This window comes from Adiantum capillus-veneris, chromosome 15, assembly GCF_014529385.1.
Source record: "Adiantum capillus-veneris isolate H3 chromosome 15, ASM1452938v2, whole genome shotgun sequence".
NCBI classification, from domain to species: domain Eukaryota; kingdom Viridiplantae; phylum Streptophyta; class Polypodiopsida; order Polypodiales; family Pteridaceae; genus Adiantum; species Adiantum capillus-veneris.
Window position 1 is genome coordinate 114848401 of NC_140945.1, and position 19769 is coordinate 114868169.

The window sequence follows — 19769 nt, forward strand, 5'->3', positions numbered from 1 at the left end:
GATGCTCTAGCAGCTCCGCACTCCTCTAATTTCAGCATTATGACAAAGAACGACGATTTACAATATCCATTGTTTTGTCGATTGAAATGGCAATGACATAAAAAACATGCCAAGCCAATGACGATAAGGATCCAACTTCAATGGCCTGGAAACACAAGTCTTAACCAAACATTATGCTATCCTCATGAAAGACCTCTCTTTGATTAGTCATCATGATTAAAAAACTTCATCCCTAAAGTTCTTTTTCAATGATCGACCTATTTGTGATCAATGTAGCTATTATCACATCAGAAAGTTACTAGTCTTTCATATTGCACCTGCTGACCACAGTTACCACAATGAGCAGCTATCGTCATCCAAGATCTTCATGAACAATGTTAAAAACATAGCGATACTAATAACAACTTAGCAAGCAACACGCCTTACAATTTATTCAGAACACCATCGGTGATACCCATCATGTAACAAGGCTTACAGCTTATCCATAACTTCCAAGTTCCATGGGGTCCTTTGATTACGAGAAAATCCCATAAATAAGTACATCGCGAATGTGGCAACTCAATCTCAAACTTGAAAGAAGATATGTCGACTGAGCACTTGAATGCCGAAATAAGAACTTATGAGAAGAGCTTTCAAGTAGTCAAAGGTGGAGGCGATCCTATTGCACTCATCCATTTAATCTCTACATGTTTTTTTTCGGGGGTAAGGGATAGAACCTAGCCAAAAAAGATAAAAGAGTTACTTGGGTTTTTAACCCATGATTTAGCTACTTATGGATGAACACAGCATTTCTTTTAAACAAGTAATTCACCACCCATGTCCTTTTAAGAGAGCTCATTTGTCCTTGTACGATACAAACCAACGTAAAGCTTTAGAGACTACTCTCGACAAGCAACCGTCTTCAAATCAAAGTGATGAAGATGGTGCCTGCTTTAAATTTTGAAGCTCAAACAAATTTTTCACGCTTGTGAGCCAAACTTATTGATTCACTTGAGACAATTACCAAGGCTTGTTTTGTCCGAGTAAAAATAATATCAAATATCCAGTCAAACAAGAAGCAGCTTCAGTCATTCGCTTTCTTCCTTCCTGGTTCCAATATAAGCAGTCCCAACCATTAGAGCTACTGTGGCAGCTTGAAAAACAACACGCGTACGCATCAATATTTGACTGCGGTTGTGGTTCCCTTGTCTAAAAGAAATCAGGCCACCCACAAGAACTCCAAGAGTAGCAACTGCCCCTGCAATCACAAAACAAGTGTATGAAGAAAAGTAGCTACCAGAATGACAAGATTACAAGTATTTCTCAGCGAATTTGAACGAGAGGCCCTAGAAACGAAGTTATGGCAAACAAAAATAACTCCCAGTAATCAAGATGTAACAAAGTTTGACCATTGGAAGAGAAGAGGTTAACATGATGTGAGCAACGGGTTCACCCGCCATGCCATATCAACAGATTTCATGCTCACACAACTATAGTTGAATGATTGGATCAAGTAGGGATTTTTTAACTTGTGAAACAAAGTGCTTTTTTAAACAACTGAAAACAATAGAGAATTGCACAAAATGAGAACAACAAGTTCCAGGTTACAAGGCAAGACGCTCGCTGATGCTGCCCGCACACACACACACACACCGGCGCCATCCTGCCCGCCCCAGTGCGCCGTTCCCTGTGCGTAACCCTCTGCCCGCCCTCAGCGTTGCCCGCTGCCCGCCACACACTCCCCCCCCCCCTCCGGTGGTGCTGCTCTCCCTTTTTCTCCCATTATTCCTATGGAGCCTGCAAAGCCTCACACATGCTACCCTTCCCTAAACACATGCTACACACTTGATAGCCACATGCCACTTGTGGACCATGGTAGCTCACATGACCCTTGCTATTTCCACTTGTGGTGCATATACATCCAATCATTGATTGCACTTCTCCACATTGAACCTATAAATGGCCAATATTCGAAGCTTTTAAATTGATATGCTTTTGGGCATTACATGGTTTCGTGAGCATAACCCTCCCATTGATTGGGCGGACAATACTCTCACTCTAAATGCCAAAAGTGACTCTCCCATGATCATTCGTGGTGAGGAGGGTCTGCATTCTTTGCCTCTCATTTCTCATGTGCAGACGAAGCATGAATTACGACGAGGAGCACAAGCGGCATTCATCTATGCCTCTCCACTTACCCAGGGAGCATTCAAGCTCCAGATAGGTATTCAGCTTTGTTTCCCAAGTTTACGCATCTCTTTTTGCAGGATAATCTTCCACCCCGTCTCCCACCCGAGCGGCCGGAGGACCATTGCATCGAGCTCACAGAGGGAACACAACCTGTCAACAAGGCTCCCTACCGTTTGAACAAGATTCAGGAAGAAGAGTTAGAGTGGCAACTCACGGAGTTGGTGGCCAAAGGATTCATACGTCCTAGTGTAAGTCCTTTTGTTGCTCCTATTTTGTTTGTCCGCAAGAAAGATGGTTCATCTCGTTTGTGTGTTGATTACAAGGCATTGAACAAGATTACCGTCAAGAACAAGTTTCTGAAGCCTCGCATTGAGTATATCCTCAATAGGCTCAATGGGGCAATGGTATTTAGTAAGATCGATCTCAGAAGTGGATACCATCAGGTAAGGGTATCAAAGGCGACATCTACAAGACCGCCTTTCGCATAGAGCGAGGGCAATGGGAATATGTGGTCATGCCTTTTGGATTGACAGGTGCCGTGGGTACATTTAACCGTCTCATGGTAGGCCGTTTTGGCGATATGGTTGGTGTATTTGTGTTCATCTTTCTTGATGATATTCTCATTTTTCCTGCATCGTGGGAACAACATGAAAAGGATGTAGAGAGGGTATTAACCAGTTTGGATAAGTGTCAGCTATACATTGCAACTAAGAAATCTGAGTTTTTTCTCACTGAAGTTACTTATTTGGGTTATATCATTTCTGCAAAAGGCGTATAGCTAGACCCCACGAAGGTGGAACAGGTACGTAATTGGGATTTGCCCAAAACTGCATATGATGTGCGTTCTTTTCTTGGTTTATGTCAAGCATATAATTCGCACATAGAGAATTTTGCACGCATTGCTACACCCATGATAGATGATTTGAAAGGGGTAAAGACTCGCCAACAACACGCGGATTTGCCCGAAGCAGCCAATGAGACTTTCGCAGCTCTCAAGGTTGCGGTGACAGAAGCGCCGTGTCTTATCCTTGCCTCTTGGGATAACCCCTTCTTTGAGGTATGGACGGATGCGAGCAATGTCGCCATAGGCGCTGTGCTTCAGCAGCATGGCCATCCAGTTGCATTCCTTAGTCGGAAGCTCAATGAGCAGGAAACTGTTGCTAAGTGGACTATTTTCTTATTTTTAATGATTAATCTCTTTTTTAGGATATTTTATTATGTGCACTAAGAACTGTTAAAAGATTGTAGCTACAGGAACTGCCATCAAGAACGGACAAACTCTAATGTGTCATTTGATGGGTGACGGTAAACATCGCGAAGGAGTTTCCGTAAGTTCGGTGGAAAGGGCCGGGTTACGAGTGCCCCTGATGCGTCACATGATGGGTGACGGGTGCATCAATAAGGGGGCATCCCGTAGGCTAAGGAGGAAATCCGAACTGAGTAAGAAAATACGAGTAAGAACGCAAGCACAAGAATAAAGATGGGTTCAATGAAGCTTTTTACGAAAAGCAGGAACATTCGCGGGAGGGCAGATGTTTTCCCGCGAGGAGTCTGTGTCTGCATTGCATCTGTGTCATGTCCTGCACCCGGGGACGCCTGGAATGTGTTCGTGTAGCATTGTTTTCACTAACTGAGTGAGTTTTTAAAGTTTGAACAGGTTCACACTTTATTTTATAAAGTGGCCGGTCAATTAATAAAATAAAGCAAGCAAGGCTCTTAAAATAAAAGCCAACGCTAAATAACGCAGGGGGCTGAAATTGCGATCTCTCTCTCCTCTCTCTAGGAGTGCAAGGCTCTGCTTTTGGGCCTCTATTCCCGCCGGGTGCCAGACCCTATAAAAGGGTAAGCCAGCGTTCCAGTTTTCAACAAGCCGGGAGCAGCAGAAGTGGTAGCGCTGGGATTCTGGAGTAGAGACCGGCGACGGAAGTTGCAAGTGTTCGCGCGACGACTAGTACGGAGGTCGATTCTCCGAGCAAGGAGCGACAGGTATAAGGTGTTGATACGCATTGAGAATTGTTGCTTTGTGTGGTTTGTTTTGCAGGAATCTCCCGTCTTACGGGAAGGCCCTTCACGGGAAGTACGGCTTCACGCCTAAGTCCCTTACGGGAAAGTACGGCTTCGCGCCTAAGTCCCTTACGGGAAGGAACGGCCTTGTGCCCAAGCCCTTTACGGGAAAGCACGACCTTCGGGTCTAAGGTTACAGAACGGAGGGGTTTCCTCGGGTTCTCGTGCTTGTATAAGAATTCTCCCTGAATAAAAGAATAGTCTTAACGGGGGGGGGGGGGACCAGAAGATGCAATACTGTGTCGATCTTCTCCCTTCTCTCATGTTTGCAAAGTATTATAATTTTCAGATTTTCTAAGTGCTCGTGTACGCTCCCGTTTTGTGACAGTGGTATCAAAGCTCGGACTCCTCTCTTTCTCTGCAAAGAAGGACGATTCCGGGAAGAACGGGAAGAACCATGTCGGGCCAAGGGAGAAGCGTTGAAGAGGAGCTTCAACAAGTGCAAGCTCAACTTGCGGATTTGCAACAAATCTTACTGTTGCCAGACGTCCAAAAGCTTTTGGGCGGAATGAAGAAAACGAATGGAACTGATGCAGCCAAGCATCCAGACAACACTGTTGGCGTGAGACCACAGGAGGCAAGAGAAGAAGAACATGCCGAGGTGCACAAAGCATCTTCGGATCGGAATGAACGGCCTACTTCACGGAAAGGCCAGGAAAAAGCGCTCTCTTTGCTAGACGAGAGCAAGGACATCTCTATCTCATGTTCATCTTATTCTCCTGATTATACTTCTACTTCTCGATCATCTCGTCAGAAGAAGGAAGCCGCTACTCCTACTACCCTACATCAACCCAAAGATAAGCCTCAATTCAAGAAGCATGGTCGCAAGTCTCAACATAGCATGAGAGTCTTCAAATCGGGCGACAAGGACATCAAGTTCAAAACCTACAACGGACGGAGAGACATCTCCAAAGCACTGTCCTTCATCAGACAATTTGAAGTCGCCTTTACCAATGGGCACTTCACAGAAAGATCCAAATTACGCCATGTGGGGATGCACCTCAAGGAAACGGCAAGTAATTGGTGGTTAGCCAAGATTCTGGAAGGTTCTCAGGCCAGAACTTGGGAGAGCTTCAAATCTGAATTTTATGAACAATTTCTTCCACCTGACTTCGAGCAAGACATACGGAAGGAATGGGACTGGCTTGCCCAGAAGGAACATGAAAGAGTAACGACTTATGTGGACAAGTATTGGTCGGTTCTTCTGAAGGTCACTCCCTTCATGAAGATTGCCGACGAGGAAAAGAAAAGAAAGTTCGAAGCGGGTCTCCAACCGCAGCTTCGAAAGAGTATGAAGGTGTATCCGCATGATACTCTTCAAAGGATGATGGAGTCAGCAATCATTGCTGAGGATTTGCACTCAACAGGGACGCCCATAAAAATGGAGCATAGCACTTACCGTGCAAGACAAAGAGGGGTCTACGATGACCATGGGAGCCAAGGAAGAAAACGTCCTCCATCTAGGGACGATGATCACTCTAAGAAGCCAGAGGGCAATGGCAAGCGAACTAAGTATCTTTCTCCTACTCAACTTCAAACTTTCAGAGAGGAAGGAAGATGCTTCTACTGTGGCGAGAAAGGACATATGAAACCGGATTGCCCGCTAAAGCGGCAACGGCAAGAACAAGCCTCTACGAGGCAAGAAAAAGCAAGGAAGGAACCCGCACCACCAAGCTCGAACTCAATTCCAGATGTTCAAGGAAACACAGAAACGGAGAAAGGGAAGCGTCAACTTCTGAAGGGCTAGGGGTCTTTGAACAACCAGCGAGTACTAATTCTTTATGATCCAGGATCCACGGATAACTTCATCTCCCTGGATACTGCGCAACGATTGTGCCTCACACCGGCTCAGCTTGGCACACCGGTTACATCCGGATCGGCATTCGAGGGGCTAACAACCAATGCAACTCCCGTGCAAGGACAGCTCAATCTTCGGATTGGCGAGTACAAGGACCGCGAATCATTTTTTATGGCACCCATCGAGGGATGTGATATCATCTTGGGTATGCCATGGCACTTCCACATGACACCTATTCCCGATTATGTGGAAAAGACCCTCACTTTTGATCATGGGGGTAAGAAAATAAAGATTGATGCTGATGCAGGAGATTGGCAGTTCCCAATTGTAAGCCATATCTCCATTAAGAAAGAAATGAAGAAGTGTGTTTCTGCTTGCTTGATTTTTGCACGTGAAAAGGATAAAACTAGTAAGGACTCTCTCTCTAGTCTGGAAATTAAACGTCTTCAATTTATTGAAAAGTACAAAGATTGTTTCACGGAAACACTCCCTGATGAACTCCCTTCGGTACGCCCGGAAGATCACCGCATAGATCTCATACCGGGTAGCTCGCCTCCCAATCAACCCCCTTATCGGGTAAGTCTTGCTCAGCAAGAGAAAATTTTGAAGCAAGTCAATGAGCTTCTAGAGAAAGGGTTAGTACGGCCAAGTGCTTCACCCTACTGCTCTCCAGTTCTACTGGTGCAGAAGAAAGATGGCACGTTTCGAATGTGCATAGACTATAGGTCTTTAAACAAGATCACGATCAAGAATCGCTTTCCGATCCCTCGGATTGATGATATACTTGATAAGTTGCAGGGTGCAAGTGTCTTTAGTCGCATAGACTTAAAGAGTGGGTATCATCAGATACGGATCGCCCTTGAGGATGTCCATAAGACTGCTTTCCGCACAACCTTTGGACTATATGAATTTTTGGTAATGCCTTTCAGCTTGACCAATGCTCCTGCGACGTTCAATCGCATGATGGACCGCATTTTCAACCCGTATCGAGCTTTTACGGGAGTATTCTTTGACGACATACTCATCTTCTCTTAGTCAGAAGAGGAACATCAGAAGCACTTGGACTTAGTGTTTCAAGAATTGCGAAAGCATGAGTTGCATGTGAATGCAAAGAAGAGCGAGTTCTTTCTCTCGGAGATACACTATCTCGGCCATATATTCTCTCACAATCAAGTGAGTATGGATCCTGCCAAGATCCGAGTGGCAGGAGATTGGCCTATTCCCACTACGGTACACGATGTACGTAGCTTCCTAGGATTATGTTAGTATTGTCGAAGGTTTGTCCGAGGATTTGCTCATGTAGCAGGACCACTTCATGATTTGACAAAGAAGAAGATTCCTTTCAGATGGGGATCGAGACAACAAGGAGCTTTCGATCGGCTCAAGTACTTGCTAAGCCATGGACCTATTTTGATAGTGCCTGACTTAAGGAAACCATTTGAGGTTCACTGCGATGCTTCAGGCGATTGCATCAAAGCAGTGTTAAACCAAGAAGGCCATGCAGTGGCCTACGAAAGCAGACGGCTTAAGGATGCAAAGTTGCATGCATCAATCTACGAAAAGGAACTCACGGTTGTGATTCACGCCTTATCCAACTGGGAGCACTATCTTCTAGGAGCGGATTTTGTGATCAAGACTGATCACCAGAGTTTGCGGTATTTTCTTACGCAAAGGAAACTATCTGAGAAGCAGATGAGATGGGCAAACTTTTTGTCGATGTTTCACTTCCAGATCCTTCACACGGCTGGGAGCAAGAATGTGGTCGCAGACGCATTGTCTAGGCGGCCAAGGGTGAACGCTATCACTTCGGTGTATCGCCAAGAATTAGAAGCACTACCGGATTTATATCCGAATGATCCAGACTTCTCCACCGTTTGGGAAAAGCTACATCGTGGAGAGAATGAGTTTCCCTATTCCATTCGGGACGGCTATCTCTACCACCATCAGGCCATATGTGTGGCGGAACCATTAAGAAAGAAGATCATGGATGAAGCACACGCTTTGCCTTATGCGGGACATCGGGGTATTCTCCCTACGACCTTAGCAATGGAAAGATATTTCTTTTGGCCTAGCCTTAAAGTAGACATTGATAAGTATGTCAGGGAATGCTTGGTTTGCCAAAAAGTGAAGTATGATCGGCATAAGACGCCTGGGTTGCTACAACCTTTGCCTGTGCCTAATGAACCTTGGGAAAGTATTGCCATGGACTTTATCATGGACCTCCCTAGAACTCAGACTGGAAATGACGCGATCTGGACCATTGTGGACAGGTTTAGCAAGCAAGCACACTTTATACCAGTCAAGAAAACGATCATAGCAGATCATATGGCTAGGGTCTTTCTAGCACAGATCTTTAAGCATCATGGAATGCCTAAGTCTATTGTGAGTGATCGAGATCCTCGCATGACAGGAAATTTTTGGCGTGCCTAGATGGATAATCTTGGTACGAAGCTGAATTTTTCATCTGCCTACCATCCTCAAACGGACGGGCAAAGTGAGATAGCCAATTCCACAGTATTGGATATGTTAAAAGCTTATGTGTCAGACCGGCAATCTGACTAGGAGAAATATTTGCCTCTGGTCGAGTATGCGTATAACAATACCATACACTCATCGACGGGGAAAGCACCTTTCGAGATTCTCTATGGTAAGCCTTTGCTTCCACCCATCCTTTTAACTAAGGATAAGATCTTTGCAGCAGATGAATTTGTCCGGGATTTGGACACAGCCTACGGGCAAGTTAGGAGAGCTATTCTACGCTCTCAGGAAAAGCATAAGAAAGCTGCAGACAAGCAAAAGAAGGAATCTCGACTTACCAATCGGAAAGTTAGTCTTACTCAAGTTTGAGAAGGCAAGACTTAAGAAACAAGCGTCTCATAAGGGGAAAGTGGTAAAACTTTCTACCCGTTATTATGGGCCGTTTAAGATCACTGAGCGAGTGAATGATGTCACCTTCCGATTAGAGCTACCGCCTAATTGGAAGATCCATAATGCTTTCCATGTCAGTTTACTGCGGCCGTATGTGGGACCGCCTCCAAGCCAGCCTAGTGCTGAGGAACCTTCTGAGGTTGAGGAAACAGAAGAAATACTCCAACCGTAGCAGATAGTAAGTCATCAGGAGCGGTCTCTCAAATCCAGAAAGATAACACGAAAGTATTTGGTTAAGTTTAAGAACTCTTCGAATCTAGATGCTCAGTGGATGACGCAGGAGGAATTGGCAGCTTATCCCGAGATACTGGAGGTATATGTGCAAGCACTACAGTTGAGGTCAACTGTTTAGAAGCCAGAGGGATGTTGCTAATTGAACTATTTTCTTATTTTTAATGATTAATCTCTTTTTTAGGATATTTTATTATGTGCACTAAGAACTGTTAAAAGATTGTAGCTACAGGAACTGCCATCAAGAACGGACAAACTCTGATGTGTCATTTGATGGGTGACGGTAAACATCGCGAAGGAGTTTCCGTAAGTTCAGTGGAAAGGGCCGGGTTACGAGTGCCCCTGATGCGTCACATGATGGGTGACGGGTGCATCAGTAAGGGGGCATCCCGTAGGCTAAGGAGGAAATCCGAACTGAGTAAGAAAATACGCGTAAGAACACAAGCACAAGAATAAAGATGGGTTCAATGAAGCTTTTTACGAAAAGCAGGCACCGCGAGGAGTCTGTGTCTGCATTGCATCTGTGTCGTGTCTTGCACCCGGGGACGCCTGGAATGTGTTCGTGTAGCATTGTTTTCACTAACTGAGTGAGTTTTTAAAGTTTGAACAGGTTCACACTTTATTTTATAAAGTGGCCGGTCAATTAATAAAATAAAGCAAGCAAGGCTCTTAAAATAAAAGCCAGCGCTAAAGAACACAGGGGGCTGAAATTGCGATCTCTCTCTCTCCTCTCTCTAGGAGCGCAAGGCTCTGCTTTTTGGGCCTCTATTCCCGCCGGGTGCCAGACCCTATAAAAGGGTAAGCCAGCGTTCCAGTTTTCAACAAGCCGGGAGCAGCAGAAAGTGGTAGCGCTGGGATTCTGGAGTAGAGACTGGCGACGGAAGTTGCAAGTGTTCGTGTGACGACTGAGTACGGAGGTCGATTCTCCGAGCAAGGAGCGACAGGTATAAGGTGTTGATACGCATTGAGAATTGTTGCTTTGTGTGGTTTGTTTTGCAGGAATCTCCCGTCTTACGAGAAGGCCCTTCACGGGAAGTACGGCTTCACGCCTAAGTCCCTTACGGGAAAGTACGGCTTCGCGCCTAAGTCCCTTACGGGAAGGAACGGCCTTGTGCCCAAGCCCTTTACGGGAAAGCACGACCTTCGGGTCTAAGGTTACAGAACGGAGGGGTTTCGTCGGGTTCCCGTGCTTGTATAAGAATTCTCCCTGAATAAAAGAATACTCTTAACCGGGGGGGAGCAGCCCGTCTTCTGGTCCCCAATACTGTGTCGATCTTCTCCCTTTGCAAAGTATTATAATTTTCAGATTTTCTAAGTGCTCGTGTACGCTCCCGTTTTGTGACAGAAACTATACAACCAAAAAGGGTCGAACTATTCATTCAAGCGACTACTCCACGCCTTCAAAAGATTTTGGTGCAACTGCTCGAGGATCCATCAGGTGAGTTAGGCTTAACTTCTAACTGGAAAATGGTTTTTGAAGCAATTACTATGATTGTTAAGCAGCAGAAGAGGGAGGATAAGTTTATAGTGATTGATCCTATGGATACGCTTAAAGAACCAGCAGAGAAGCCAAAGCCCAAGCTGGAAGAGCCGGTTCTTGATGAACTGGTAAAAGATATACAAGAGTTGACTTTGAAATTAAAAGCTGCTTCATTAGAACCCAAGCAGTGCCCTCCACAAAGGGACCGGGATAAGGGTTGCATGTGGTATGCAATTTAGATCATGTACGTAAAGATTGTGATGATTTCAATATGACAGTTTAGAGCATGTGCATAAAGATTGTGATGATTTCAATGAAGCTTATAAGAAGAACATAGTTTTTTAAAAGAAAAACAAGATCCATCTAAGGGAAACTAGTAAGCGTTTGCGCTTCAACTACGGGAAAGGCGGTATGAGATGCAGGATAACGACGCGGCAACCCATGGATTACAAGTATGCAATACAGAGGATGATGAAACTATTAGAGCCAGGGGTAATCTGTGGCCCTATGCTCTGCGGACAGCTGAGAAAGGTAAAGTGACTCATAAAACATTAAGTCAGGCTGGAAATTGTATTTGGGAAACTATGGGTGGTCAAATCATGTGGATTCTGTTTCTATGCTTTCCTTACAAAATCTCAGGCCAATGAAGCTATGGTGGAAGAGAAACACAAGAGAGATGAAGATAATGCGAGCTCATCAAAGCGAGTTACAAGGTCTAGCCGCAAGAAGGAAGATGGCTCAACTTCCAAAGCAATTCATGCACCTGAAGTGGTTATGGAGGAGACGCCCAAAGACAAGAAGCAAGGTAAGCTTAAAGGACCTTTCTATAAGTTAAAATCCGACATTGAATTGACTACAGACTTGAAGAGGCGTTTGAGAAATGCATCCTCAATAGCAAGGTGAAACTCACTTTAAGCGATATCTGGGGTATCACTAAGCGTGAGTTTCATGAAGAAACTATTGACATTATAAAGCGGAAGCGGCAAGTACCAGTTGAGCAGGAACCTGATTCGGTCAAGAGCCGAATGATTCAACATATTGAGTCAATTCTGGATGCTTATGAAGCAGAGATTGAAGAAGAAAGCTCGCAATCTGCGGTGGTCTCAAATCAAGTCACATCTAAGGTAAGACACATTCACTTTAATGATAATGATGGTGAAGAAACTGTACCTAGGAGTCATTTTTCCAGAACACGTTGGGAGAGAGCCACCACAGAGACAGTTGTTAAGCTTGGTGATATTGATGAGCCTATTTTAGAGCTTGTGGATCATGGTTCAGAGATTAATTTAATGTCAAAAAGCTTGTACCAGATAGGAAAGTGGCCTATTTATATGGATCATGGTTGGGGGATTCAAGCTGCTAATACCCAGCTTGGCGAACTATATGGAGCATGTGCGAATGTTAAGGTAACAATTGGAGATCTTTGTGATGAACAGAACTTTTTTATACAAGAGCATTCCTCCTATCCACTTATTTTAGGGCAAAGCATGTGCGAATGTTAAGGTAACAATTAGAGATGTTTGTGATTAACAAAACTTTTTTACACAGGAGCATTCCTCCTATCCACTTATTTTAGGGCAGAGCCTGTGCGAATGTTCAGGTAACAATTAAAGATGTTTGTGATGAACAAAACTTTTTTATACAGGAGCATTCCTCCTGTCCACTTATTTTAGGGCAACCATACATAACAGCTGCACATATGGAAACGAAGGTGCTTGGTGATGGTCCAACATATGCAAGAATCCGAAGCAGAGACGATAAAGAGTTGTTCGGTTTTTATTATATGTGTTGATCATGCTAGAATCTTGACGGTTGTGCTTGGCACTGCCTTGATACCATGGCCTCTATTAGGGTATGAGAACAAAGTAAAACACCCTGATAAAGGAGGACAACAAGCTTTTGGCTAAAATAGGGAGAATTGCATAATATTAAAGGACGTCGCCTGCAGATGAAAAAAGCGTCGAATGACGAGTAACGTTAAAAAGAAAAAAAAAAGGCGACATGCAACAGGATATAGGGAGTCGCCGTCTGCAAAGAAGCTAAAAAGGGCAAGGCCGACGAGCGTTGGCGAACCTCGAGCAAGTCGACGACTGGTGAAAGAAAAATACACTCATCAGTTTAGAAGGAAGCAACGTCAACAGTAAAGAAGGGCAAAGAGTTGACGGCGAATGTCACAAAGTGATGACGTGACGAACAGCAAAAACCCTAATTTCTGCCAAAAACCCTAAAATTCCTGTAAACCCTAATTTCTGCCAAAAACCCTCATTTCCGAAAATCACGGAGGCTGAAAAAAAAAATTAAAATGATGAGCGACACGAATTTTGCTTTTTTTTATTAAAAAAAGAGAAAAGACTCTAAGAGAGAGAGAGAGAGAGAGAACTGATGCTTTTTATTTTCCAGATGCTTTGAGAAGTGAAGCCCTCACCACTTATTTAAAGATACAAGGGATGCCCAAAAGCTGAGAGTGAATCCCGACCCACTCTCTTGTACTTTGATGATTGATTAATACAAAAAGAAATACCGAAAGGGGTGCCAGTCTTTGGGGCCAATATCTCTAGGCACGGAACTCCGCCGGGCCAGTGCAAATCTATTGTGATCTGTGAATTGTTTTGAAGTGGTTATTTGGTGCTGTCGCGATTGATTCTTGACTTGGAGTGTCCAAGTTTGTTAGAGTGGTATCAGAGCACGGCCGATTTCTCTTCTACGGGAAATCCGATCCCCAATTTTTTTTCCACGGCACCTATGGCTTCACGCAAGGATCAGTCGACTCCCTCTGCATCCGAAGATGCGGGCTGGGATCACAACGAAGATTCAAATAAAGAGTATGGCCCGCCTCGGCCTACTCAGGCGGAGCAAAGAGAGATGAAGCGTCGTCAATTGATCGGCGATGCAACAAAGATGATGCTCAATTTTGCGAAGGATCTGAAATTGGCAAAATATATGAGCGAGACTTCTTTTCAGGAAGTGCATGCACAGTGGCAGAAAACCACTACACCATCCCCAAAATCTGCTTTCAAGAAACCTTCTGATCTTAAACAATATTCAGAGAAGGAACTAGAAGAGGTGGTTGATGCACGGATTGCTCAGCTTCTTGACGCACAAAAGAAAGCCAAAAAGCACGGCAAAAAGCAGAAGAAAGGCACTGACTTCCCGGGATATTTGGATTGTCAGTCGACATTCGACAAGGCAAAGAAACAGAAGAAGCGTGTCAAGTTTGAAGGCTTACCCAGTCCTTCTTCTTCTTCTGACAGTTCTTCTAGATCTTCAGACTCGAGCGAAGAAGACAGAAAAAGCAAAAAGCAAAGCAAGAAACAAAGCTTCGGAAAGGGCAAGAAAAAGGCAAAGAAGGCTACATCTCGCCCAGAGACTGACAGTTCTACTGACGACTTGTCTACAGACAGCTCAAATTCCGATGACGGAAACTTTTATGCGAACAAGAAGAATTTTTTACAAAGCTAACCAGTATGACTTTTTCGAAGATAAAAGCAAGAAAGTCCAAGAGTTTAAGGAAGGTGGCCACTCGATCAAGTTTGATACTTTTTCGGGATACTCAGATGCTTCGAAGGTTTTGTCTTTTATACAGCAGTTTGACATCGCTTTCGCGGGAGGACGCTATTCAGAGCACTCCAAGATTCGGAGAGCTGCCTCTTACTTTAAAAGGAATGCTCGTACTTGATGGTCCACGCTTCTATTAAGCAAGACTGTGTCGGTTACATGGCTGAAATTTAAGAGGCTTTTTACTTCTTCTTGGTTGACTCAAGAGTTTGAGAAAGATATACGAGCTGCTTGGAACCATCTCCGGATGACCAAGAGCAATACAGTGAATTCTTATTGTGAAAGATTCTGGAGCTCTTTTCTACCCGCCTCTTCATTCAAGAAGATCTCGTTCAGAGAACAGATTGAGCGGTTTATCTTGGGTCTACTTATAGAGATCCGAGATCACTGCTTGGAACAGAAGTCAGCTTCTATTCAGGAGTTGATGAGTCATGCGAAGCGGGGCTTTGCCATTCACTCTGGCAGTCTGACCTACCCCACCGATGAGGCCATGACACAACGAGCCGAACAGACTTCTGGGAATGAAAGTCGAAAGAAAAAGAGCAACCCAGAGAAAAAGAATGCACGACCCAAGCTTACTCCTAAGGAGAGAGCTCACTTCATCAGAGAGGGGAAGTGCTTTGGATCGGGGAACATGGACATATCTCCGCGAAGTGCCCTAAAAAGGCACAAAAAGAACAGAATGATAAAGACGACGACAGGCCTGAGAGTTCGAGAGCAGCTGAGGAACGTGGCAGAAAAGCCAGATAGAAAACCAGAACTGGTACCACATGGCGTGGGACTTGCACCGAATCAAATGAATGAAAGGACAAACTTTGCCGCTTTTTGGGGCAAAGTGAAGGATCAGGAAGCTCTTTTGAAGGAGCCAAGGCCAACTTCTTTTCACTTGGAATTGGCGGCTCGATTTGGAATTACGCCCGACAGACTGACGCCACAGGCGGAGGTAGTTCGACTGGCACCCGGATGGGATGTTGCCATTACACTGAGCATTGGCAAACTTCGTTTGCAATGACAGGGGCGTTCAGGGCACGCGAGTGACGTTCTACTCAGGATCCCTTGGTACCACAAGAACTACGCCGTGGTTGACTATCGGGCCGCGAAAGCGGCTTTGATAAATGAAGGGCTTAGAGATTGTACTTGATGAACTTCAATTTCTTACTCATTCTTTTGGGAGAGAACTGAACGATGGATAAAGGTTGAATATGTTTTGACGTGATCAAAAGAACGCCAAGATTTTTCTCCACACTCATGCCGATTGCTTTTCAGAGGGCCTGAAGATCAAACCATTGATCTGATACCTGGAAGCACGCCACCGAATCGGCCACCTTATCGTGTGAGCCGAGTACAGAATGAAAAGATTATGAACCCAGTGAAAGACCTCTTGGAAAAGGGTCTTGTCCAGCCTAGTACTTCACCGTATTGCTCTCCAGTGTTGTTGGTTTTGAAGAAAGACGGATCTTGGAGAATGTGCATCGATTATAGCACTTTCAACGAAATCACCATCAAGAACAGATTTCCGATTCCTAGGATCGATGATATACTCGACAGGTTACAAGGATCCTCGTGCTTTAGCAGGATTGACTTGAAGAGTGGATATCATCAGATCAGGATAGTGCCAGGAGATGTCTACAAGACATCTTTTCGGACTACTTTTGGGTTATTTGAGTTTTTGGTAATGCCTTTTGGCTTAACCAATGCTCCTGCGACATTTCACCGGATGATGGACAGGATTTTTCGAGAGTACAGGCTATTTGTTGGCACTTTCTTTGACGACATCATTGTTTTCTCCAAGAATGAGGCAGAACACAGAGATCATCTGCTTCAAGTCTTTCAGGCATTACGAGATCACACATTAGTGATTAATGTAAAGAAAAGTGAATTTTCCTATCAGAGATACACTTTTTGGGACACATTGTGTCAGCAGCAGGAGTGCAAATGGACCCGGCCAAGATAGAGACTATCCATGATTGGCCCGATTTGAGGAATGTCCATGAAGTTAGAAGCTTCTTGGGACTGTGTTCGTACTACAGGCGGTTTATGACAAAGAGCTTTTGGCGGTTATCCATGCTCTTACTCAGTGGCGGCATTACCTACTCGAAGCAGATTTTACTGTCTTTACAGACCATCAGAGTTTTGCGCTACTTCTTGACACAGAAGCAGCTTTTCGGAAGTACATGTGCTAGATGTGTGTTCCTAGTACGTAGGTACTAACAGTCAGTGTCTGCTAAGACGGTTTATGGCTTTTGTCGGTTTTGCAGGCGTAATTGGGGTCGATTACAATGCTTTCAAGAGGGGGGTATGTCACAAAGTGATGACGTGGCGGACAACAGAAACCCTAATTTCTGTCAAAAACCCTAAAATTCCTGCAAACCCTAATTTTTGCCAAAAACCCTAATTTCCAAAAATCGCGAAGGCTGAGAAAAAAAATGATGAGCGACGCGAATTTTGCTTTTTTTATTAAAAAAGAGAAAAGACTCTCTAAGAGAGAGAGAGAACTGATGCTTTTTATTTTAAAAGCTTTTGGGGCTCTGCTTTTGGGCATCCCTTGTATCTTTAAATGAGTGGTGAGGGCTTCACTTCTAAGAGCATCTGGACGCAGAGTCTGAGAGTGAATCCCGACCGACTCTCTTGTACTTTGATGATTGATTAATACAAAAAGAAATATCGAAAGGGGTGCCAGTCTTTGGGACCAATATCTCTAGGCACAGAACTCTGCCAAGCCAATGCAAATCTATTGTGATCTGTGAATTGTTTTGAAGTGGTTATTTGGTGCTGTCGCGATTGATTCTTGACTTGGAGTGTCCAAGTTTGTTACAGCAAAGAAGGGTGTGCAGAGAACGAGGCGACAAGGAGTGCTCTACAGAGGATCAACAACGAGCAGAGTGTGCAGAGTTTGCAGGAGAGCGCCACTATGGGTGACTCCGACAAGAGCAAAGACAGAAAAAGGAGCCTGAGAGTAGTAAGGAAGTGTTTCTTTTTTATTTGAAAACTCAAAGTTACTTAAAAGATCAAAGAGACGGTTCCCACACCGATTCTCAGCTCTACAAGCCACTATAGAAGCAACTGAAGGTTTTTTAGGGAACAAACAATCGGTAGAAGAGAAGTTTGAAATAGACATTTCGGCAGTAAAGGGGAAGCTTGAACACGAAAGAGCAAAAGAAGTCAAAAGAAACAGGTAGTGCTCGCATTAAGGGAAAAGCAAGGCAAGATAGGGAAGAGTCAGCCTCTCTCATGCTCTTTGACAAAGGGCACCATTTCTCTTGCTTTCACTCACGATTAAGCAGATAACCAGTAGATTCCTTATTATTGGTTGCGTCCGAACTTTAAAGTTGACAGGAATAAAAAGTTGAGTTTCAAAGTGTCGTTTGTATTTTGGCAATAGTACATTGTCTTTTGTCTCACCGATTCCCACAGCAAGCAACCCGATGTTGATCCTGGCTCACCGATTACACGTAACTAACGCCGACAACGTCAACCACAGAAAATCAGCCCATAGCCTCGTCGAGCTTGCAAATCCCATTCAGTATCCCTAGTGTTTTGCATTTTACTCTCTCTCTCTCTCTCTCTCTCTCTCTCTCTCTCTCTCTCTCTCTCTCATAACATAGTTACAAGGCCTAACTTTTGCCGTCCCGTCCCCGTCCCCGTCCCCGACCGTCCCATGTAACTATGTCTCATAACCTTCGTTCAGACCTTTTCTCTCTCTAGTCTTTGCACATCTCACATGAAGCTAAAAAAACCCTTGAGTATGCACTGAGCACTCATCCTAGCATTCACCATCAATCACTTCCGCTACACATTACACATTGATTCATGCTTTGACTTAGGGTAGACATTACTTGCTCAGTGCAGATTTCACACACAAATGCACTTGTAAGGTCCATACGTAAACTCAATTTATTAAGCAAGGGCCCTGCTTACATAAGCAGTAGAGGGCATACTTACCCAAAGCAAATGGCCTACTCACTAAAGAAGCCCGCGCGCACGGACACACACACACACACTCCACACACATCATTACACACACATACCCACACACAATTACATCCATGAACACATTCATGAGGTTGCCCACACCCTTGACGCTTGCAAGTGTTACCATATACATGTGGTAGTGATGTGTGTGAACACACTAGGACCGCCGGGGCATTTTTTCCCTCTTTAGGAGGTTTTCTCCCCCGTGCATTGTATATACGCCCATCACTCTAGGGCTATCTATCTTTCCATTGCACACTAAGTAACACACTCTCTATTGTGTGCCTTGAGCTTCCTTTGTCTTCTCAAAGCTGTGTGTGTTTCTCTGCAACCCTAATTCCAACAGCAAGAAGTGCTCCCCTAGCCAATTTTTTGTTGAGACACCCCTACAATGGTTCACAAGCACCCCTCATGACCACCGTGTGAACATGCTAACCCTCAAATAACCAGCAGCATTAAAAGTTCCACACATTTGCAAAATATGCTGGTTCACCATCCAGATGCGACATGCAGAGGTAAGTTTTTATCTTGCAAATGATCATCCTACACCTCATGGAGCAGAGGCATAGCTGTTTTGAAGAAGCCCCTCTCGCCAGATGACAATGCCTAAGATTATCCAAATTTGAATAAATCTTGTTTGGCGTCACAGGCTCGTCCTTAAGACAAAAGAAAAAGAGTAGACAGAATGTACCAATTGGAACTAACGGGTTTCGCACATACTTCTTGCTCCCCAATATATCCTCCGACTCCAGGTCTGGGGTAGCCATGCCTGCGCCGCTCAAACTCCGACAAAGGATTCGAATTAATAGAATGGAACTATAGTTTATTATACAATGGAAAGGTAGAGGTGCCTAGCAAAGGCTATAATTTTTGCCTCAGGAGACACACTTTGGCACTGCGTTTCACTCGGACGAGAGAGAGAGAGAGAGAGAGAGAGAGAAGGAAACGAAGAAGAAGAGAGACTATAGATTAAAGAGGAGAAAAATAAAACATACCTTCCAAAAATTGGAAGGATACTCCTTTGTACATGGGCTAAAATTCTCTCGTATTTACATTTCCTTTCTACCGCGAAAGGCAGAAAGGCAGTGCCAACAAAACACAGGCTACAACAACTAGCTTTTTGGAGCAAATTTTTCATCGCAAGTAGGAATCACTCATTGGATAGAGAAGTGAGTATAAGATATTGAAGCTTTACTCATTAACAATTGGTTCAAACTAGTAGGGCACAGGAAGGGGCATTGAGAGGGGTGATGTGTGTGTGTGTGTGTGTGTGTGTGTGTGTGTGTGTGTGTGTGTGTGTGTGTGTGAGAGAGAGAGAGAAGGGCCCCGGGGGGGGGGAGGGAGAGGGAGGGTAATAGAGGGACAGGGAGAGAGAAGGGGACTGGAAATGTAAGAAGAAGCATAGGCTGACTATACTGCGACATTTCAAAAAATAATATTTTTTTGTGTATGTGAGGGCCGCACTGTTTTTAATTGAGTGGACAAGGTGCTTTATTTTTGCCATGAAGTCTATTTCACTAGAGCTGTTTTCCTAAATAGCTCTAACCTGAAGAACTTATCGAAGGCAATATA

The 19769-nt window shown here is 44.4% G+C and overlaps 1 protein-coding gene across 1 annotated transcript; it reads right to left on the reverse strand.

The window, feature by feature from the left end:
• Window positions 1-727: 727 nt before the first annotated feature.
• LOC147441320 (RING-H2 finger protein ATL48-like) lies at window positions 728-19124 on the reverse strand. The gene is made up of 2 exons (XM_086482999.1): window positions 18889-19124; window positions 728-1237 (listed from the first exon to the last, which is right to left on the reverse strand). Exons 1-2 carry the CDS (start codon window positions 18962-18964, stop codon window positions 1068-1070), a joined length of 246 nt encoding a protein of 81 aa, XP_086339125.1. The 5' UTR covers window positions 18965-19124; the 3' UTR covers window positions 728-1067.
• Between the last annotated feature and the right edge of the window lie 645 nt (window positions 19125-19769).

Bases quoted from the DNA above. Each gene is read 5' to 3' on its own strand.
- LOC147441320 (XM_086482999.1), bottom strand. From the start codon at position 18,964: ATGGCTACCCCAGACCTGGAGTCGGAGGATATATTGGGGAGCAAGAAG. The intron at 1,238-18,888 runs GTACATTCTGTC...TTGTGATTGCAG, and splicing joins AAACCCGTTAGTTCCAATTG to GGGCAGTTGCTACTCTTGGA.